This window comes from Jaculus jaculus, chromosome 9 (assembly GCF_020740685.1).
Source record: "Jaculus jaculus isolate mJacJac1 chromosome 9, mJacJac1.mat.Y.cur, whole genome shotgun sequence".
NCBI classification, from domain to species: Eukaryota; Metazoa; Chordata; class Mammalia; order Rodentia; family Dipodidae; genus Jaculus; species Jaculus jaculus.
In genome coordinates, this window is record NC_059110.1 from 75,778,858 (window position 1) to 75,802,247 (window position 23,390).

At 43.9% G+C, this 23,390-nt stretch overlaps 1 protein-coding gene and 1 pseudogene across 4 annotated transcripts; both read right to left on the reverse strand.

Annotated features, from left to right (window-relative positions):
- Positions 1–85: 85 nt before the first annotated feature.
- On the reverse strand, positions 86–23,203 carry Inca1 (inhibitor of CDK, cyclin A1 interacting protein 1). Of its 4 annotated transcripts, none has more exons than XM_045159069.1 (7): positions 23,108–23,203; positions 17,082–17,234; positions 3,668–3,781; positions 3,427–3,466; positions 3,021–3,208; positions 1,399–1,564; positions 86–487 (listed from the first exon to the last, which is right to left on the reverse strand). In XM_045159069.1, the coding sequence occupies exons 2-7, from the start codon at positions 17,123–17,125 to the stop codon at positions 353–355; spliced, it is 687 nt and encodes a 228-aa protein (XP_045015004.1). In that variant the 5' UTR covers positions 17,126–17,234; positions 23,108–23,203; the 3' UTR covers positions 86–352. The 4 variants fall into 4 exon arrangements, with proteins under 4 accessions (XP_045015004.1, XP_004666927.2, XP_045015006.1 ...); XM_004666870.3 differs by having other exon boundaries at positions 17,082–17,169; positions 23,108–23,199; XM_045159071.1 differs by lacking the exon at positions 23,108–23,203 and adding an exon at positions 22,924–22,942 and having other exon boundaries at positions 17,082–17,169.
- Positions 3,880–3,997, reverse strand: LOC123463678 (annotated as a pseudogene).
- Positions 23,204–23,390: the final 187 nt, after the last annotated feature.

Here is a 23,390-nt window from a genome sequence, read left to right on the forward strand (position 1 = left end):
GACCGATTTCACTGTTACTAAAGGAGCCCTTTTCTGCCCACTATCCCCTCCATCACTGCCCCACAGAGAACAAGGCCACTCGGGGTCCTCATTCGCTTGCTCTTTAATAATAGAACAGAGAGAACACAAGGTCAGAACACCATCTAGGGACAACCCTGGCTTGGGGAGTTTTACAGTTGGATTGGAACCCAAGAGGACTGCGAATGCTCAGGCTGTGGGATGGGAACACGAGAGGATGGAAAGGGAGGTACATGCCTCCATGCCAGCCTGCACTGGGGCGATTTTCGCGGCGAGACAAACTGTTCTTGGGCCCTGAGGCAGCGCCAGCATCCTGGGCACAGATGGTTTCCTACTACTCCTCGGACTCCAGTTCCATCCTCCAGGGATTGTAGGTGGGGTTCCTCCTAGCTGTAACGGTGCTGTAGGCCCGGGAGCTCAGCCGCCCATAGGTACAAGTTCCCAGGGGACTCCAGGGAGACCAAAGCAGCTGTAGATGAATTTTTTTAATGCAAAAATAGAACTGGAGAGATGGCTTAGCGGTTAAGATGTTTGCCTGTATAGCCTACGGACTCCCCAGAACCCACATAAGCTAGATGCACAAGGTGATACATGCCTGGAGTTCCTTTGCAGTGGCTAGAGGCTCTGACAAGCCTACTCTCTCTCTCTAATAAATAAATAAAATGCAAAAATAGATCTCTCTCCAGATTAATTACCAAGCTAGGTACCCCTCCAAACTCTAGGTTCTCCCCTACTTTAACCAGATTTTTTTTTTTTTTAACTTGTGGGTTTTCGAGTTAAGGTTTCACTCTAGCCCAGCATGACCTAGAATTCACTATGCAGTCAGGCTGGCCATCCTCCTACCTTGGTATCCCAAATGCTGGGACTAAAGGCATGGGCCACCACACCCCAGCAGATTTTTATTTTATTTTGTTCACTTTTCAAGGCAGGGTTTCACTCTAGCCCAGGCTGTCCTGAGACTCTCCCTGTAGCCCGTGTCCTCAAACTCATGGCGATCCTTACCTCGGTCTTCTGAAGGCTAGGATTCAAGTTGTGCACCACCACACCAGGCTTACATTATTTTTGTTCTCACATCTAGCTATCCAACTTTCCCTACTTTTTTTTTTCCCTTCTGGGGCTGAGAATAGAACCTAGGGTCTTAAGCTTGTTAGACAAGTGCTCTTCCACTAACCTAAATCCCTAGCCCCTCTTATTTTTTTCTTTTTAAAAGATAGGATCTCCAGTAGCCTAAGCTCACAGTGTATCTAAGCTTGAACTCCTCAACCTCCTGCATCCACCTCCCTAATGCTGCGAGAACAGGTGTGCATCGGGTTGCAACCTAACTGCTATCCCCCTTCCAAGACCAATGGGTGGACACCACCTTCCAACACCCAGTCATACCTGGGCTCTGGCAGGAGTGACAAAATGGTTCTCTTCCTGTGGACAAGTTGTTCTTTCCTTTTCCAGGTCAGCATATTCAGTAGTGCTGGGGAATCCACAGCCCTCTTCCTCAAGCACTGGGGGCTCAGATGCAGCCCCAGAGCTACCCCACTGGGCCTTCTTCAGTCTGTGGAGATATTTGGCTTAGGAGAGAGGTGCCTCCAAGATATGCCTCCTCTCTCTCCATTCTTCACTGAAGTACTTGTTATTTTTAGTATTTTTTAAAATTTGTTATTTCTTTGAGAAAAAAAGAGGGAAAGGGTCAAGGAGAGACAAGGAGAGAAGGAATGGGCATACCAGGGTCTCCAGCCACTGCAAACAAATTCCAGACACATGTGCCACCTTGTGCATCTGGCTTATATGGGTCCTGGGGAATCAAACCTAGCTTTGCAGACAAGTGCCTTAACCACTAAGCCATCTCTCCAGCCCCTATTTATTTGTTTATTTATTTGGTTTTTTGAAGTAGGGTCTTGCTCTAGCCCAGGCTGACCTGAATGCACTATGTAGCTTCAGGGTGGCCTTGAACTTTCAGCAATCCTCCTACCTCTGCCTCCCAAGTGCTGGGATTAAAGGCATGCACTACCACACCTGGCACATTTTTATTTATTCATTTGACAGAGAGGGAGAGGAAGGCAGAAAGAGAGAGAGAATGGACACACCAGGACTTCTAGCCACTGCAAACAAACTCCAGGTGCATGTGCTGCCTTGTGCATCTGGCTTACGTGGGTCCTGGGGAATCGAACCTGGGTCCTTTGGCTTGCAGGCAAGCACCTTAACTGCTAATCCATCTCTCCAGCTGCTATTTATTTATTTACTTACTTTGTTATTTCAAGGTAAGGTATCACTCTTGCCCAGGCTGACCTGGAATTCACTATGTAATCTCAGGGTGGCCTATTATTATTATTATTATTATTATTATTTTCTGAGGTAGGGTCTCACTCTAACTCAGGCTGACTTGGAATTCACTATGTAGTCTCAGGCTGGCTTTGAACTCACAGTAATCCTTCTACCTCTACTTCCCGTGTGCTGGGATTAAAGGTGTGTGCCACCATGCCCAGCCCTCTATTTGTTTTTTAAGTACAAACTCTGTATGGACACATCATGTGTTGGTACCATCATTTCCCTCCTCCCTGCCCCCATCCCACTGAGAGTCCTCCTCAGATGGATTGCTAATATTCACCGTGAGGTTGTAGGTTTTGAGTTGTGAGAGCAGCGGTCAATCATTATAGGAGATGGGATGGTAGAAGTGCATGCTGAGACTCAAGAGTGCTGCCATTTGACCTTCAAGTCATCCACCAATTTTCTACTCCTCACAGACTGAAGTATTTTCAGTCCAGGGACTCAGACATGGCCCCTAATTCCTCCTACTTCCATGATGTACTTTCCTATCCTCAGTAATCTACTTTCTGTTCCTTCCAGCTTCGTAATTTATCCTTTATCCTCCCTTCCCTTCACATTATAGAAATTGTTTCAATTACATCATACCCAACCAATTGTCTCAAAGCTCTCAATCTTCCTTTGTTCAAACCACCCTGCCCCCAAATTCTGCTTGGCATCCAGAGGCCAGATGCCATCTTCCTTACTCATCCATGTTTCTCTGGCGCCTCCTCAGGTCCTCCAGGTGATAAGTGACAGCTCTTACTCGGGCTGGGACATTCCCAGGACCCTGCTGCATTCTTTCCAACTTCCTTCTCTTTCTTCTCCAAAGCCTCTCAGGGGGTGGGAGCCCCTCAACAGGGTACAGGCCAGGCTTGGAGCAACCAGTACCCTTCTGTGCCAAAGAATAAGGAAAATGAGCTAGAAAATAGAACTTTTTCTCTCAGAGGAGCTTGGAATGGGGTTTGGGAAAGCCCACCATGGACACATGGTGCTTGAATCACAAAAGAGGGCCTGGTCATCACACTACTTGGGAAATACCAGAGGAAAAGGGTAATGTAAGGCCATGGGTACAATTTTAACTGGGAAATGTTGAAGGGGAGAGTGTCATACCAGTATTGGTGGAATGTACTGTTCCTCCATCCATTTGGGGCTGGGAAGCACAAAAATGGGGCTATTGGTCAGAGGGGACAATAAATATTATTTCTCAGATGAACCCTCCCAGCTACCTGATGGAGTTACAGAGTTTATCAGCCAGTGGGAAGTTACCTCCATATTATGATTTATTGCTATAAGGATTTATGATAGTTATAGCCTTCACTTCCCACTTCCAGTTGTTTACTCCTGTACTTACCTAGGCCTTTGGCTAAGATTCTCCCAGAAGTTGTCTCCATAATATTGAGGGACTGGACTGTGGCTCTGGGAAGGCAGGCTGCACAGTGGATATCGGCTGACCACCCTGGAAGACCTGAGGTGGGGAGAGGTGGGCTCTTGACTGGCTCTTCCCTTCATCCCTGGATTCAAGAGCCTGTTTTTACATGGGACCATGCAGATGCCCATGTTCCCTCAGATCATGCCCTCTAGTCTACTATATTTCTTTTTTCTTTTTCTTTTTTTTTTAACTTTACACAGAGAAACTTCTCTAGTAAGGAACTATAGAAATGATCCCTGAAAGTATAGTCTTCCACTTTTCTTTCCTTTTTAAAGGGAGGGGGGGCATTGAGGTAGGGTCTCATTCAAGCCCAGGCTGACTTAGAATTCATTATGTGGTCTTAGGATAGCCTCAAACTCACAGCAATCCTCGTACTTCTGCATCCTGAGTGCTGGGATTAAAGACATGTACCACCATGCCTGGCTAAACCATTTTTCTTTTGAGACAGGCTGTCATATAACCTAGGGTGACCTCAAACTCACTATGTATCTGAGAATAACCATGAACTTCTGATCTTCTTGCTTCCATCTTCCAAATGCTAGGATTACAGGCATGCACCACCATGCCCAGTTTTCATGTAGTGCTAGAGATTGAATCCAGGGCTTTGTGCATTCTAGACAAACTCTCTACTAGGCTACATCCTCAGCCTTCTATACACTTTAACAGAGGAAGATGAGGCATCTGGTTTGAGTGGAGACTAGAGCTCGGGTGAGGGTGGAGATGAACTATTATTGGATCCTCAGTACTACTGAATTTAAAGCTTCTGTATCTCCTAGCCAGAGGACATAATATTTAGTAAGTAGGGTTTATTAAAGAGGAAGGGAGGCTGGGGAGACGGCTCAGCAGATAAAGGCACTTGCTACATAAAGCCAAATACACAAAATGGCTCATGCATCTGGAGTTCATATGCAGTGATAAGAGGCCTGGCATGTACACACACACACACACACACACACACTTTCTCTCTCAAATAAAAAACCTTAAAAAAAAATATAAAAGAGAAGCCCTGGCTACTCAGGTAACTTGACAAGGATCATTTAAAAGTCAGGGCAAGGATCCAGAGAGAGAATTTCTGTTTACTACTACTTGTCTTCCTTATCTCAGAAGGACTCATGGATTGGGGGGGGGGGGTATACAGAGCTGTTTGAGAATTGTATTCCACAAAATTCAAAATTTCCAAATTTCTTAGACTAAATGATAATTAGCCTCCTGGGCTTCAAGAAGTACAACCACCAGGGGTATTTTGTTTGTTTGTTTGTTTTGTTCTTGTTTTTTCAAAGTAGGGTCTTGCTCTGGCCCAAGCTGACCTGGAATTCATTCTGTAGTCTCAGGGTGGTCTCAAACTCACAGCGATTCTCCTACCTCTGCCTCCTGAGTGCTGGGATCAAAGGCATGCACCACCACACCTGGCTACCAGGGGTCTTTTATGTTCTCCATTTCTATATGTTTTAAGTAGTCTTACCCAGCTCCATGACTTTAAATACTTACTAATAATACTCCCAAGTCTCTATTTACAGCCCTGCTTCCTCCTTGGGCACCAAACAGTATCTCCTCAGCCTTCCCATCTTACTGGAAGATACCCCAGATACCCAGGTGCTATAGCCAAAAAGTCTGCCATGCCTCATATTCCTTCACCTGCCATATCCAACCCATCAGCAAATCCTGTGAGTTGTTCATCTGAAAATTTCCACAGTTGACCACCCTTCACCATTACCATCTCACTACCATATTCCAGATCATCTTCTCTTTCTTAGACTACTGGTTAGAAGTTATTTCTTTCTCTTCTGCTCCATTCTGTCCAACCCCACACACCCATCCCCCATTTTCTTTTGCACAGAGCAATAAGAATAATCTTTTATTTTTAGGCAAGCCCAACAGACTGCCTTTTTAAAAACGTGTGTGTGTGAGAGAGAGAGAGAGAATTGGCACACCAGAGCCTCCAGCCACTGCTATTGAACTCCAGACATGTGCATTCCCTTGTGCCTATGTGCAACTTTGTACACTTGTGTCACTATGCATCTGGCTTATGTGGGACCTGAAGAATTGAACATGAATCCTTAGGCTTCACAGGAAAGTGCCTTGACTGCAAAGCCATCTCTTCAGCCCAAGAATAAACTTTTAAAATGTGATCATGTGGAGCTGGAGAGATGGCTTAGTGGTTAAGGCACTTGACTAGAAAGCCAAAAGACCCAGGTTTGATTCCCCGGTACCCATGTAAAGCCAGATGCACAAAGTGACTTATGCATCTGGAGTTTGTAGCAGCAAGAAGCCTAGATGCAACCATTCCCCTACCTCTGCTTGCAAATTAATAAATAAAAATAAAAAATGGAATCTTGCTGGGTGTGGTGGTACATGACCGTAATCATAGCACTCAGGAGGCAGAGGTAGGAGGATCACTGACAGTTCAAGGCCACCCTGAGACTACATAGTGAATTCCAGGTTAGCCTGGGCCAGGGTGAGACCCTACCTCATCTCATTACCTTAGAGATACTTGCTCAACCATGTTTATTGCCGCTCAATTCACAATAGCTGGGAAATGGAACCAGCCTAGATGTCTCTCGACTGATGAGTGGATAATGAAGATATGGCACATTTATACAATGGAGTTCTATTCAGCGGTAAAGAAAAATGAAGTTACGAAATTTGCAGGGAAATGGATGGATCTGGAAAGGATTATACTAAGTGAGGTAACCCAGGCCCAGAAAGCCAAGTGCCGCATGCTCTCTCTCATATGTGGATTCTAGCTACAAATAACAGGACTTCTGTGTAAGTAGAAAGAAAACTCAGTAGCTAAGGCCAGTAATCTAGAAAAGAGATATAAAGGGTTAGAGAAAGGAAGGGAGGGGGGTACTTAATAGGATGGTATTTTATATATGTAAGTAGAAGAATATATTAATGGGGGTGAAAAGCCCAAAGTGAGGTCAGGGGAAGAGATTGAGTAAAGGAAAGGTGGAGGGAGGGCTAATCAAAATCTAAGAGGATATAAATAAATCATATGGAATCCTACTTAATTGGACAATGGAACATTCAGGAGCCATAGATTGTTGCTAGAAAAATTTCAGTGCCAGGAATGGGATACCTTCCAGTGAGTTGTTAGCCAGAGAGGTCCCTGATGCCCCAAAACATAATAGGCCATTGCTGAGGTCCTTGGTTGCCCACCAGAAATAGATGGTAAGACCCTATTGCTGAAGATTCCACATCCTTGGGCTGCAAGGTCACTGAAAAATCCTGCTGGAACTGAGCTGATAACCTCCTCCATGTAGACCAGCTGACAAAAAGCTGGAAGAAGCCATTCTGCATGCAGTTCAATGGGAGAAAGAGAAATCACCATGAAGATACTCAACAAGCCTTATATCTGGCCAGCCAGGCCAAATGAGCCAATGGGTGTAACAGTGGCATGTCTGACACGGTGGAAACCAACTGCCCTCTAATTGGACTGGAGGCCCACTCTATGGGAGGGAATACATCCCTGATACTGAAAACTTAAAATAGGGATAGTCATGAGCCCTAGGGGTGTAATGTCTGCTGCTATCTGGCTAAATGTATATAGTATGTTTATCAAACTGCCCAGTATGTACTTCTCTTAATGTTCATACCCTTATATTAATGCTACTCTCAGTTTTGGTAGACAATCTTCTCTTTTCAGATGGCAGTGACCTTGGGATGACTCAGAAGGTATCATGGTACTGGAAAGAAGTGACCGAAGTGTTCAGTACCGCACCTTCCAAGGCTCAGGGTCTATTGTGGAAGAGGTGGCAGAAAGAATGTAAGAGCCAAAGGAAGAGTAGGACTCCTTATAACGTGCTCCCCCCAGACACAAAATGGCCTGGATATCCATGACCTCATAGTGCCTGACACTTCCTACACAAGACCTAGACTAGGAGGAAAAAAATCATGACATCAAAATAAAAGAGAGACTGATTAAGATGGGGAGGGGATATGATGGCGAACTGAGTTTCAAAGGGGAAAGTGGGGGAGGGAGGGTATTACCATGAGATATTTTTTATAATCATGGAAGTTGTTAATAAAAAAAATTGAAAAAAAAATGGAATCTTGAGGTTGGACAGATGGCTCACTGGTTAAGGCATTTGCCTACAAAGCCTAATGACTACTATTCTATTCCCCAGTACCCAAATAAACCCAGATGCACAAAGTGGCACATACATCTGGAGTTCATTTGCAGCAGCTGGAGACCCTGGGATGTTCATTCTCTCTGTCTCTCTTCTATCTCTGCTTGCAAATAAATAAGTATTCTTTTTTCTTCAAGGTAGGATCTTACTCTAACTCAGGATGATCTGGAACTCATTCTGTAGTACCAGGCTATTCTCCAACTCATAGCAATCCTCCTACCTCTACCTCCCAAGTGCTAGGACTAAAGGTGTGCACCCATGCCCGGCAATAATGCTTTTTTTTTTTGTTTTGTTTTTTTGACATAGGGTCTTGGGCCACCATGCCCAGCCTAATAAAAATATTTTCAGCTGGCCATGGTGGTATAAGCCTTTAATCCCAGCACTTGGGGAATAGAGGTAGGAGAATCACCATAAATTCAAGGCCACCCTGAGACTACACAGTGAATTCCAGGTCAGCCTGAACTAGAGTGAGACACTACCTTGAAAAAAATAATTTAATGGAATCTTGTAGGGATAGAGAGATGGCTTAGCAGTTAAGGTGCTTGTCTATAAAGCTAAAGGATCCAGGTTCAATTCCACAGTATCCACATACAGCCATATGCACAAGGTGGCACATGTGTCTAGAGTTCATTTGCAGTGGCCAAAGGCCCTGGCATGCCCATTCTTAACTTGCCTTTCTCTCTCAAATAAGTAAACTAGGGCTGGAGAGATGGCTTGGCGGTTAAGCGCTTGCCTGTAAAGCCTAAGGACCCCGGTTCGAGGCTCGGTTCCCCAGGTCCCATGTTAGCCAGATGCACAAGGGGGCGAACGCATCTGGAGTTCGTTTGCAGAGGCTGGAAGCCCTGGCGCGCCCATTCTCTCTCTCTCCCTCTATCTTGTCTTTCTCTCTGTGTCTGTCACTCTCAAATAAATAAATAAAAATTTTAAAAAAATAAGTAAACTATTAAAAAAATGGAAGCTTGTATGCTAGGTGTGGTGGGACACACATTTAACCCAGTACTCAGGAAGCAGAGGTAGGAGGACTGCTGTGAGTTTGAGGTCACCCTAAGAGTACATAGTGAATTTCAGGTCAGCCTGGGCTAGAGACAGACCCTACCTCAGGAAAAAAAAAACAAAAAAAAAAAAACTTGGATAATAGTATTTGAGATGTGAAATGTAGTTAAAAATAAATTGAGGGCTGGAGAGATGGCTTAGCGGTTAAGCGCTTGCCTGTGAAGCCTAAGGACTCCCGGTTCGAGGCTCGGTTCCCCAGGTCCCATGTTAGCCAGATGCACAAGGGGGCGCACGTGTCTGGAGTTCATTTGCAGACACTGGAAGCCCTGGCGCGCCCATTCTTTCTCTCTCCCTCTATCTGTCTTTCTCTCTGTGTCTGTCGCTCTCAAATAAATAAAAATTAAAATTAAAAATAAATAAATAAATAAATTGAGGGGAGACTTCTAGGTAAGATGGCAGCCATGCCGAAGCAGCCTAGGGAGGTAAACAAGCAGAAAAACAGCAAAATATACTCTCCTACTGAAAAGTGAAGGTGTTTAAGTTATTGTCAACCACAGCAGAGGAGAGACTCAGATCTTCTAGAAAGGAAGAAACCCACCAGAATCTCACTGAGGCCCTGGTGATCCAGCCCTGATTTGCATTCACACCCACCTACAGCCACAGGAGCAGAAACCATGTGAAGGGATTTTCCACTCATATTAGAACCCTGAAGGGGAAGACAGTAGGGACCAGCTGAACAGCTTCAGAAGGAGATCACAAACAAGACCAGCTGAGAATCTCTGATACAACTCCAGGCATCCTGCACAGCCTCCCATCCCCCATCTGCCAGTGCCACAAAGCACTGGAGAACTTATTCAGCCCCTAGCCACAGAGTATCCAACACAGCTTGTCAGAACACCAGATCCAGCAATCCAAGCAGTCTAATAGTCCACAGCACAAAAGAGAGGGATTGAGGTGGGCAGTCAGCACTGGTGAGATTGGAAGGCATCCCAAAAGGTAACAGGGCCTACTTTCACAAAGGCAGGTATGTAGGCCTGCACTGGAAGTGCTAATCTCTCTTTTCCATGTCAGGACAGGTTATGTGTTAGATTTGAATGATATAATCTTGATCGGCTTTACTGTTCTCAAAAAAGCTGTATTTTGGTGTTGACTATTGTTGCCTTTGACATTTCCTGATTTACAGGGCCTTCGTCTTTTTCCTTTGTCATTATTGGGGGCAGGGTCTCACTTGGCCCCAGGCTGACCTAGAACCCATTTCACACCAGAAATTTCAACCTTCCAGTTGACAAGATTAAGGATGTGGGGCAACACACACCCTTAGGGACGTTGGCTTTATTAGATTATCTGTTCATTTTAATCCCAACTCTTGAATAAATACTCTGTGCTGGTTTTGACTGAATATGTATATTGCTCAGTCGAATTTTAGAATTTTCCAGTAACTTTTTCCACCCAGTCTACTAGAATATGTGAATAGCAGACAAACTGAACACCTAAGGCCATTTCTGCTATTTCTCTTGGAGTATAAGAGCTACGCCTGGCACCTTAGACAAACTTGAAGATTAATATAAAGTCGGATTTACATGGCTAAGAACACTGCAGATAATTTGAAAACCCAAGCATCAAATTATCTCAAGATGCAAAAATCTCTACATTATAATAGAAGAAACACAAAATATCAAGACAATACAATCCCACCAAAAATTATAAATCTATCAGAAATTACCTCCAGTGAGACTGTTTTAGATGAAATGCCTGACAAAGATTTCAAAAAAAATGATTATATCTATGCTCAAAAAAATCAAAGAAGCTGGGCATGGTGGCGCATGCCTTTAATCCCAGCAATTGGGAGGCAGACGTAGGAGGATCGTCATGAGTTCGAGGCCATCCTGAGACTCCATGGTGAATTCCAGGTCAGCCTGGGCTAGAGTGAGACCCTACCTCAAAAAAATAAAAAAAAATAAAAATAAAAAAAAAGCCATGCCTTTAATCCCAGCAATTGGGAGGCAGATGTAGGAGGATCATCATGAGTTCAAGGCCATCCTGAGACTACATACTGTTCGAGGCCACCCTGAGACTATATGACTACATACTGCATTTCAGGTCACCCTGGGCCAGAGTGAGACCCTACCACAAAAAAAACCCAAACCAAACCAAAAAAAAAAAAAAGAAAAGAAAAGAGAAAATTATCAAAGAAGAAATAAAAGGAATAAAAGAAGAAAACAAACTCCTCAAGGAATCTCAAGAGAACACAGGAAACCAACTTAATGAAATGAAATAAGGAGGTCAATATAAGACATGAATAAGGAAATAAAAATAATGAAAAAATATCAATCAGAAATACTAAAAATGAAAAACAGAGTAAGTGAAATAAAAATCTCTGTAGAAAGTCTCACGTCTCATGAGTAGACTGGATGAAGGAGAGAACAGAACATCTAAATTAGAAGATCTGGAGATAGATCTAATACAGTCCAACAAAGGAAAAGACAAACTCATAGGAAGGCATGAATGGGAATTTCAAGACATTTGGGATACTACAAAAAGATCAAACATAAGGATTCAGGGCATAGTTACAAGGAGATGAATTTCACTCCAAAAGCATAGCAGGTATTTTCAACAAAATCATAGAAGAAAATTTCCCCCAAATAGGGAAAGTGATGCCAATACAGATACAGGAAGCATTAAGAACACCAGACAAAATCAGAAAAGAACCTCTCACCATCATATTATAAGTAAACTACAAAATACACAAACCAGGGATGGAGAGATGGTTTTGCATTTAAGGCACTTGCCTGCGAAGTCTAAGAATGCTTGTTCAAATTTCCTATAACTAGACGCAAAAGTGATGCAGGCATGCAATACTGCACATTCACACAAGGGGGTGCATGAGTCTGAAGTTCATTCATAGAAGCTGAAAGGCCCTGGAGTGCCCATCACCCACCTCCCCTCCCCGCCCTTTCTGCCTCTTTCTCTCTCTCAAAATCACACACACACCAAAGAAAATATATTGAAAGCAGTTAGAAAAATCAAGTCACATATAAAGGCAAGCCCACTATGATAAAAGCAGATTACTTAACACAATCTTTAAAAGCCAGAAAGGGATGGAATGATGTATTCCAAGTTCTGAAAGATAACAACTGTCAACCAAGATTACTTTAAAATAAGCCACATTCAAATAACAATATACAAGAGAATAAAGGAAAAACTGGAAGAACTACAAAACAAGAAGAATGGCAAGAATAAATACACACCTTTCAATAATAACCTAGCCACTGTTGCAGTCTGGTTTGTATTGCTGGTAGAAATCACCCATCTAAGAGCAGCTTCTGGGAAAAAGAGATTTATTTTGGCTTATAGGCTCAAGGGGAAGCTCCAAAATGGCAGGGGAAAATGATGGTATGAGCAGAGGGTAGACATCACCCCCTGGCTAACATAAGGTGGACCATAGCAACCAACAGGAGAGTGTGCTGAACACTGGCATGGGGAAACTGGCTATAATACCCATAAGCCCACCTCCAACAATACACTCCCTCCAGGAGACATTAATTCTCAAATCTCCATCAGCTGGGAACCTAGCATTCAGAACACCTAAGTTTATGGGGGGCACCTGAATTAAACCACAACTCCTTTTTAAATAATAACTCAATATCAATGGGCTCAATACCCCAATCAAAAGACACAGGTTTGCAGACTGGGTTAAAAACAAAATCCTTCTATTTGTTGTCTCCAAAAACTCACCTTTCCATAAAAGATGGACACTATCTTTAGGTGCAAGGATGGAAAACAGTATTTCAAGCAAATGGGCCTAGAAAACAAGTAGGTGTCACTGTCCTAACATCTGACAGGGCAGACTTCAAACCAACATTAATTAGGAAAGATAAAGTCACTTTGTATTGACTAAAGGAATACTGCAACAGGAGGACATTACAATTTTAAGTGTATATGCACCTAATATGAGTGCTCCCAATTTCATGAAACAAACACTATTAGAATTAAGTTCACAGATAATGGGCTGGAGAGATGGCTTAGCAGTTAAGTGCTTGCCTGTGAAGCCTAAGAACCTGGTTTGAGGCTCGATCCCCAGGACCCACATTAGCCAGATGCACAAGGGGAGCACACATCTGGAGTTCATTTCCAGTGGCTGGAAGCCCTGGTGTGCCCATTCTCCCTCTCTCTGTCTGCCTCTTTCTCTGTCACTTTCAAATAAATAAATAAAAAAACAAAACAAAACAAAAGATCACAGATAACACAAAACATCATTGTAGTGGATAACTTCAACATTCCACTCCCATCAACTGACAGGTCATCCAGAGAATCATCTGGATTAAATGAAGTTATAGATAGATGGGCGTGGTAGCATATGCCTTTAATCCCAGCACTCGGGAGGTGGAGGTAGGAGGATCACCATGAGTTTGAGGACACCCTGAGATTACATAGTAAATTCCAGATCAGCCTGAGCTAGAGTAAGACCCCACCCTGAAAAACCAAAAAAAATAAATAAAGTCATACAACAAATGGACCTAACAGATATCTACAGAACATTTAATCCAAATGCTGCAGAATACACATTCTTTTTAGTAGCACATGGAATATCCTCTAAAAAAGACCATATGTTAGACACTTGAGAATTTATTTCTTTTTATTGACAACTTCCATAATTGTAGACAATAACCTCTCTCATTTTTTGTCTCTCTCAAAATAAATAAATTAATTAATAAAATATTTTTTAAAATACTCATTGAAGAAAAGACAGGCTCTTCAACAAATGGTTCTAGGAAAACTGGATATTTATATGTAGAAGGATAAAAATAGACCCTTATCTCTCCCCATGCACAAGTCCAGCCAGGTATGATGGTGCATGCCTTTAATCCCAGCACTCGGGAGGCAGAGGTAAGAGAATTGCTGTGAGTTCAATGCCACCCTGAGAATACAGAGTGAATTCCAGGTCAGCCTGAGCTAGAGTGAGATACTACCTCAAAAAATCAAAAATAAATAAATAAATAATAATTAAGAACTCACTATCAGACCCAAAACTCTGAAACTGCTTAAGGAAAAGGTACAGGAAACCCTTAAACATATTGGCATAGGCAATGACTTCCTGAATATAACCCCACCTGCTCAGGAAATAAAACCACTGATCAGCTACTAGGACCTCATGAAATTACAAAATTTTTGTACAGCAAAGGACACTGAATAGAGCAAAGAGGCAATCTACAGAAATGGGAGAAAATCTTTGCCAGCTATACATCTGACAGAAGACTAATATCAAGGATATACCAGGAACTCAAAAAAACTAAATACTAAGAAATCAAACAACCCAATTAAAAATAGACTATGGAAGCCAGGTGTGGTGGTGCACGCCTTTAATCCTAGCACTTGGGAGGCAGAGGTAGGAAGATCACTGTGAGTTCAAGGCCATCCTGAGATTACATAGTAAATTCTAGGTCAGCCTGAGCTAGAGTGAAAGCCTACCTTGAAAAACAAAGAAAAAAAAAAAAAGACTATGGATACAGCACTGGGGAGGCAGAGGTAGGAGGATCACTATGAGTAAATTGTGAATTCCAGATCAGCCTAAAATAGAGCGATTAAAGGCATGTGCCACCACACTAGCACAGATTTATTTATTTACTTATTATTTTGGTTGTTTGTTTTTTGAGGCAGAGTCTCGCTCTAGCTCAGGCTGACCTGGAACTCACTATATAGTCTCAGGGTGGCCTCAAACTCATGGTGATCCTCCTACCTTTGCCTCCCAAGTGCTGGGATTAAAGGCGTGTACCACCACGCCCTGCTAGCCCAGCTTTTTATGTGGGTTCTGGGAGTGGAACCTGTCATACTCTTGCCTGAAAGGCTCTTATGTTTAAGTGATAAGTACCCTTAAATGCTGAGCCATCTCACCAACCCTATTTATTATTTATTTATGGTTTTTAAGGAAGGGTCTTGATCCATCCCAGGCTGACCTGGAATTTACTGTGTAGTCACAGGGTGGCCTTAAACTCATAGTTACCCTCCTACCTCTGTCTCCCCAGTGCTGGGATTAAAGGTGTACACCACTACACCTGGCTATTTTGTTTTGTTTTGTTTTTTCAAGGTAGGATCTCACTCTAACTCAGGCTAACCTGCAATGTACTCTATAGTCCTAGGCTGGCCTAGAACTCACATAGCAAGACCAGGCTGGAGAGATGGCTTAGAAGTTAAGGCATTTCCTTGCAAAGCCTAAGGACCTGGGTTCAACTCCCCAGTACCCGCATAAACCAGATATACAAGGTGGCCTATGTGTCTGGAGTTAATTTGCAATGGCTAGAGGCCCTGGTGTGTCCATACCCTCTCTATATCTGCCTCTTTCTCTCTCTCTCTCTCAAAATAAATGAATAAATCAAATATTGAATAGTTTTTTTAAAAAGACCTTACCTCTGCCTCCTGAGTGCTGGGATGAGAGGCATGCTCCACCAGGTCCAGCTACTTTGTTTTTATTGATGTATTTATTTTTTTTGAGGTAGAAGCGCTCTCTTACCCAGGCTGGCCTGGAACCTAATCTGTAGTCTCAGGATGGCCTTGAGCTCATGGTGATCCTCCTACCTCTGCTTCCCAAGTGCTGGGATTATATTTTTAATTCATATTTATTTATTTATTGCTTTTTTGAGACAGGGTATTACTCTAGCCCAGCCTGACCTGGAATTCATGATGTAGTCTCAGGGTGGCCTTAAACTTATGACAATCCTACCTTTGCCTCCTAAGTGCTGGGTTTAAAGCCATCTTCCACTATGCCTGGCTTAATTTTTTATTTATTTATTTGAGAGCGAGAGAAAGAAAGAAGCAGAGAGAGAGAGAGAGAGAGAAAGTAAGAGAGAGAATGAGTGCGCTAGGGCCTCCATCCACTGCAAATGAACTGCAGAAGCATAAGCCTCCTTGTGCATCTGGCTTATGTGGGTCCTAGGAAATCGAATCAGGGTCTTTTGACTTTGTAGGCAAACGCCTTAACTGCCAAGCCATCTCTCCATCCCTTGCTTTTATTTATATCTTATTTATTTATTTTGGTTTTTCAAAGTAGGGTCTCACTCTAGCCCAGGCTGACCTCAAATTCACCATGTAGTTTCAGGGTGGCCTCAAACTCACGTCAGTCTTCCTACTCTGTCTCCCGAGTGCTAGGATTAAAGTCACCACCCTGGCTTTCTTACTTTTATTTGTTAACTAGCTTACAAAGTAACAAGTTTCCTAATTATGCCTGTTTTTTTTTTTTTTTATTTTTCATGGTTTTTGTAACTAGCTGAAATGACACATTTATACATTCTATATCCCACTACTAGCTCTATAAGAGCAAAAACCCCTTCTGGCTAATTATTGAGTCCCTAGTGTTTGATATAGTGCGTTAGAACAGCATAGTGCTCAAAAACTTTCTTGAGTAAAAATCAAACCCGTGAATCCAGGTACTGAGTTTCTCATTCTCTCTCTTTCTTTATTTTTTTCTCAAGGTAGGGTCTCACTGTACCCCAGGCTGACCTGGAATTCATTATGTAGTGTCAGGGTGGCCTCAAACTAACTCATGGCAATCCTCCTACCTCTGCCTCCCAAGTGCTGGGATTAAAGGCATACGCCTGCCTTCCTTTCTTTCTTTCTTTCTTTCTTTCCTTCCTTCCTTCCTTCCTTCCTTCCTTCCTTCCTTCCTTCCTTCCTTCCTTCCTTCCTTCCTTCCTTCTTTCTTTCTTTCTTTCTTTCTTTCTTTCTTTCTTTCTTTCTTTCTTTCTCTCCCTCCCTCCCTCCCTCCCTGCCTCCCTTCTTCCCTCCCTCTCTCCTTCCTTCCTTTCTCTTTTTGACCTTGTATATGTATTGGGGGAAGAAGGTTATGCAGTCATGTATGTACCCTTGCAGGGCTCCATGTGCTCGCCTGTGGTTGGGTGTGGTCACCTGTATGGCCATTTGTTCTTGTTTGAGGTGGAGTCTCTTACTGATCCTGGAGTTTGCCATTAAGCTTTGGTGATTCCCAGGTCTCTGCTCCCTAAGGGACTAGGTTACAGGTGTGTGTGGCCCATGGATTCTGGAGATCTGAACTTATATGGTCTTAGGCCTCCTCAGTCCTTCATACTTGTGCAGGAAGTACACTTACCTACCTAGTCATCTCTCCAGCTGCTTTATTTTTTATTCCTCTTAAGGAAGAACCCAGGTATGCAATCTTCCCCCTACCCAGTTTCTACTTTTCACACCCAGTAGGGAAGACTCACTTGGCAAAGGGGATGAGGTTATCTCCATCTTCCTGTACCTGCATTACTGGACTTGGCTGGGTAGGTAGCTTGAATCTCCTCCTTGGTGCTGGGAGGAAAATGGATAATGAATCACTCCCTCATGCAATGGCTGCAGGGATGAGGCCAGCAGATCTAGAGATTGAAATGAGAATGTGAAGATCCAGGAAAAAAGGCTTAATAATTGAGTAAATAGTGCTGGACTATTAACTGAACAAATAAAACTTAAGATGGGGGCTGGAGGGACATGGTCAGTGGTTAATAAGCTAACTGCAAAGCCTAATGAAACTGATTTGATTCCCCAGTACTCTCAGGAAACCAGATGCACCAAGTGGTTCATTTGCAGTGGCTGGAGGTCCTGGCACAGCCAGTCTTTCTCTCCTTGTCTCTCTTCTGACTCTGTCTGCTTGCAAATAGATAAATTAAAAAACTCAAGATAGCTGGGTATGGTGGTGCACACCTTTAATCCCAGCACTCAGGAGGCAGAGGTAGGAGGATCGCCATGAGTTTGAGGCCACCCTGAGACTCCATAGTGAATTCCAGGTCAGCCTGGGCTAGAGTAAGACCCTCTCTCAAGAAAACAAAAATGAAAACAAACAAACAAAAACCTCAAGATGATAAGCATAGAAAAGGGAATGCTAATTGAGATGGGGAGGGGATATGATGGAGAATGGAATTTCAAAGGGGAAAGTGGGGGGGGGGAGAGGGAGGGTATTACCGTGGGATATTTTTTAGTAATCATGGAAAATGTTAATAAAAATTGAGAAAAAAAAAAAAAAAGAAAAGGGAATGCTATAAAAGGTAAAGGAGAAAGTCAGATTGCTGAAGGCAAAAATAGAGAGTAAGTTAAAATTACAGGCATCAGTTCAGTGACTTTATTGTAATATGGGCTGCTGGAGGGAGAAAGGATGACAGGTGGAGACTGGGTGGGACAGAGGCATTTGGGAGTAGTTGGAATAGAACTAGTGGTTGGGGACAGTTCAAGAGCGTTAATAAGTGAATCTGATATGGCTAGTAAAAATGTGGACAGAGTGATCACTGCCAGGGAATGAGCGGGCACCTGAGAATGTCCACAGGTAAGAGGAAGAAAGGGAGGTAATTGCACAGCAATGTTCTTGATTTTGTTCTTTTCCTAAGCTCTTCTCTTTCTCCCTACTTAAATGCATGTTGGAACTTTTTCATTTTTTATATTTTCTTTTTATTTATTTGAGAGAAGGAGGGACAGATAGACAGAGAAAGGGCATGCCAGGGTAAACAAACCCCAGACACATGTGCCACCTGTGCATCTGGCTTTCTGTGGGTACTGGGGAATCAAACCTGGGTCCTTTGACTTTGAAGGCAAATGCCTTAACTGTTCAGCCATCACTCCAGCCCAGAACTTTTTCTTAATAAACTCTAGTTTGCTTTTTAAAAAAGCTAAAGAAAACCTTAGCCATTACTGAAGTCTATCAAAGATGACCTGAGAGCTAGTTGTAACACACAGGAAAGGCAATAAAAAAAAAAAACTAAATAGGACTAGAGAGATATAGCTCAGCAATTAAAGGTGAGTGCTTGCAAAGTCTCCCTACCTGGGTTTGTTTCCCCACTACTCATGGAAAGCCAGATGCACAAAGTGGCGCATGTGTCTGGAGTTTGTTTGAAGAAACAAGAAGCCCTGGGATGCCCATGTTCATTTGCTCTTTTACAATAAACATATTTTAAAAAATAAGTAGCTGGGCATGGTGGTACATGCCTTTAATCCCAGCACTCGGGAAACAGAGATAGGAGGATTGCCATGAGTTCAAGGCCACCCTGAGACTACATAGTGAATTCCAGGTCAGCCTGAGCTACAGTGAGACCCTACCTCAAAAAGCAACAACAACAAAAAAGAACAATGTTTTGAAAATAAGTAGAATATTAGATAAAAGCCAGGTGTGGTAGCACATGCTTATAATCTAGCACTCTGGAAGCTCAAGCAGGAGGATCATGAGTTTGAGGATAGCCAGGGTTAAAGTAACAAGACCTTGTCTCAAACAAAACCCAACACAACACTAGATAAGGGCTGGTGATGTAGCTCAGGGTAGAGCTGCTAGCCTAGTCTATAAAAGGCCCTACGTATCATAGACAGGCAAAAACAAAAACAGAAACAAAACAAAACAAACCTAGGTAACTTAGCAGTGTATTTAGGCCTGCAGAAAGAACAGGAAAAAAAAAAAAAAAGCCAGGTGGAACATATTAGAGGTTTAAAAAAAAAAAAACCCAGTATCTAAAGATTAATTGGGCATGATATCCCATTCCTGTGACCATACACACACACAAAAAAAAAAAACCCAAAAATGAAAAACCAAGGATAATTAGATGCTAGATATAGGCCAAGAAGGTTAAAAAAGGGGAGGCTGAAGAGATGGCTTAGTGGTTGTTGCAGTCAGGTTCGCATTGCTGGCAGAAATCACCCAACCAAGAGCAGCTTTTTGGGGAAAAAAGGGTATGTTTTGGCTTACAGACTCGAGGGAAGCTCCATGATGGCAGGGAAAATGATGGCATGAGCAGAGGGTGGGCATCACCCCCTTGCCAACATAAGGTGGACAACAGGAGAGTGTGCCAAACACTGGCATGGGGAAACTGGCTATAACACTTATAATCTCACCACCAACAATACACCACCTCCAGGAGGCATTAATTCCCAAATCTCCATCAGCTGGGAAACTAGCCTTCAGAACACCTAAGTTTATGGGGGACACCTGAATCAAACCACCACATTCTGCCCCTGGTCCCCATAAACTGATAACCATATATGATATAAAATGCAATGCATTCATCCAACTTTTAAAGTCCCATATTTTAAATCAATCCTAATGATGTACATACATCCCTAAGATCTTTTAACTGAGCCACAATACTTAAAAAAAAAAAAAACCTCAAAAACCCATAATGGCACAGAATAAACACTCATACTGCAAAAGATGGCATTGGGCATAACAAAGAAATATTCAACCAATACAAGATTTAAAAACAACCTGGGTGAACACCAAATTCTGTAGCTCCAAGTCCAACAACTCTAGCCAGTGGCAAATCTCTAAGTCTCTAGCCCAGGCTGACCTGGAATTCACTAATTCTCTAAGTCTCAGGGAGGCCTCGAACTCACAGCAATCCTCCTACCTCTGCCTCCCAAGTGCTGGGATTAAAGGCGTGCACCACCATAATACCTGGCTCCAAGTCCAATAGTTCAAACTAGCAACAAGTCTCTGGAGTTCCAATTCAGTTCCTCCAGCTAGGCTATTCACAGTCCTGGAAAACTTCATCCGGGGCCAGCAGCTGTCTCATAGTCCCAGCATCTCAACTAGGGTCTTCACTATTCATTCTTAACAGCTCCATTGGATCTCTGTGCAGGCATCCAGCAAACCTGTTTCACACTGCCCATGGCTGTTTCCAAAACAAAAGACCACATTGCAAACTCAATGACCCTCTCTTTCTTGCATTTCTTACACTCCACAAATCCAGGTAGGGTGCTAATTTGTTATTCCAAGGGGTAATAAAGCAGACTTTGAAGAACTGGACACTCCTTGAACACTCAGGCCCCTTCAACAGAGTCTACATTCTTCCTGTTGCCCCAATCTCAAAGGTTTTAATCTCATGTAATTGTAGCTGAATAGGTAGAAGTTTCAGCCCAAAGATTTCATTTCTGTGTCATTTCCCTCTGCTCATACCAGTCCATTTCTTCAATGCAACCCTGCACAAATCTCAGGACATGGGTATAAAAGCAAGCCTCTCACACAAACAGCTTCTAGCCCAGTCCAGACAAAGCTCTTTTTCATCCGCATAAGCCAAACCTCACAGTCCATAGTTCTTACTGCATTCAGGTCTTTCAACTCTGACCAGAATAATCCATCAAGCTGTACTTACAGCACTGCAAGGCCTGTCTTAGGCCAAGGTTTCAAATCTTTCCACATTTCTCTTGAAAAAGCAGCTCCAAAAGGCTAAAGCCACACAGTCAAGTGTCTAAAACAGCAACACCACTCTTGGTACCAACTGTACTGTTGCAGTCAGGTTTGCATTGCTGGCAGAAATCACCCAACCAAGAGCAGCTTTTGGGGGAAAAAAAAGGGGTATATTTTGGCTTACAGACTCGAGGGGGAAACTCCATGATGGCAGGGGGAAACGATGGCATGAGCAGAGGGTGGACATCACACCCCTGGCCAACATAAGGTAGACAATAGCAACAGGAGAGTGTGCCAAACACTGGCATGGGGAAACTGGCTGTAACATCCATAAGCCCACCCCCAACAACATACCACCTCCAGGAGGCATTAATCCTAAATCTCCATCAGCTGAATGCTAGGTAGCATTCATAACACCTATATTTATGGGGGATGCCTGTATGAAACCACCACAGTGCTCAAGATGCTTGCCTGTGAAGCCTAAGGACCCAGGTTTGAAGCCCCATGTCCCACATAAGTCAGATGCACAAGGTAGCACATGCATCTGGAATTTGTTTGCAGTGCCTAGAGGCCTTGGCGTGCCCATTCTCTCTCTCAATCTCTTTCTCCTTCCTTCTTCCTGTTTCAAATAAATAAAGAATTAAAAAAGGGCTAAATGCCTTCAATACCAGCACTTGGGAGGCAAAAGGAGGAGAATCACTGTGAATGAGAGTCCACCATAAGACTACCTAATGAATAACAGTTCAGTCTGGGCTAGAGTGAGATCCTACCTTGAATCCCCTCCACCCCCAAAATGGGGACTGAGAAGATGGCTCTGCAAATCCTGAAGACCCAGGTTCAATTCTCCAGTAGCCATGTAAAGGCAGATGCACAAATTGATGCAAGTTTCGGGAGAATGTTTGTAGTGGCAGGAAGCCCTGGTGTGCCCATTCATTCTCTCTCCCTTGCAAATAAACAAGTAAAATAATTTTTCAAAAGGGGCCTGGCAGGGCTGGAAAGATGGCTTAGTAGTTAAGGTGCTTGCTTGCCTGAGAAGCCTAAGGACCCAAGTTTGATTTCCCAGTACCCATGTAAGCCAGATGCACAAGGTGGTACATATATCTGGAGTGTGTTTGCAGTGGCTAGAGGCCCTGGAACACCCATTCTCTCTCAAATAAATAAATAAAATACTTTGAAAAATGGGCCTGGTGTGGTGGCACTGGGGAGGCTGAGGTAGGAGGATCACAATGAGTTTGAGGCCAGTTTGAGACTACAAAGTAAGTTCCAGGTCAGCCTGGACTACAGTAAGACCCCCAACCTCATAAAAAAAAAAAAAATAACAGTGGGGCTGGAGAGGCGGCTTAGCAGATAAGGCGCTTGCTTGTGAAGCCTAAGGACCCATGTTCTACTCTCCAAATCACATGTTAGCCAGATGCACAGTGAGGCAAGTTGCACGGTGGCACATGCCCACTAGATGGCGTAAGCCTCCGACGTCAGATTGCAGTGGCTGGGGCCCTGGCGCGCCAATTCTGTCTCTTTCTCTAAAATTAAAAAAAAAAAAAAAATTGAAAAGAGAAAAATATTTTGAGGTGGTAGATGGGGATAGAGTCAGGCGGAAAGAGCAGACAGCTGACCTGAGCTAGAAAGAGTTCAACAGAACTCAGGCAGCAAGTGGGGGCTAAGGGACATTGAGCTCAGATCGTTGGTCCTATGTGGGTGACCACATCTAAGATCAAGGAGGAGCAACCAGACAGATCAACAGTTAACTTAGGAGGAGCCTTGGCCGTGGTGGCAACCTATACAGACGAGTACATAGACGCTTGAAGGGTCAAGCCTGGGCGGAAGGGCCTGTCGCCTGGTAGTAGGGACCGGCCCAGACCGAGGGAGGGCTGAGAACCCTGGCAGGTGGGATGGGGTCGTGGACAGACCTGGGTGAACAGGCGGAAGGAGGGCACAATGGGGTGGGAGGTGGCAGGGTGAGTTGGGGGCAGGGTCCCTGGGCCTGAGGTTGGGTGATGAGAGCTGAGGCCAAGGAGCCTAACGAACTCGAGGGCCCGGCGGGACGGTGTGCGAGGACTGGCCGCCGCGGTCGCTCGCCCTTGGTCCCATCACCTGAGGCAGCTGCGTGGTGACTTCTGGAACTAAGGGCAGGGCGGGAAGGAGCCAATACGCGGTGACCCGGGCCGCCCCGCGAGCCGCCGCCGCCGCCGCCGCCGCGCCCTCTCTCTCCTCAGGACGGGGCCAGGATTGACAGCCTCCTGGGCGTGACCTAACAGGAGGTCCCGCCCCCTCCCGAGCGCGCCTCGGGCGGCTGCGACTTGTGCCGGTCCGAGGGTCGTGTCCCCCCACCTCCAGGGTTAGTTCCCGCTTTTCCCGGCTCGTCAGACACGCTGAA

What these genes read in the sequence shown, in the direction of transcription:
- Inca1 (XM_045159069.1), bottom strand. Translation starts at nt 17,125, where the DNA reads ATGCAGGTACAGGAAGATGGAGATAACCTCATCCCCTTTGCCAA. An exon ending in AATCTTAGCCAAAGGCCTAG is followed by an intron (nt 3,467 to 3,667) that starts GTAAGTACAGGA and finishes TGTGCTTCCCAG; the next exon opens with CCCCAAATGGATGGAGGAAC. An exon ending in TCACTCCTGCCAGAGCCCAG is followed by an intron (nt 488 to 1,398) that starts GTATGACTGGGT and finishes ATTCATCTACAG; the next exon opens with CTGCTTTGGTCTCCCTGGAG.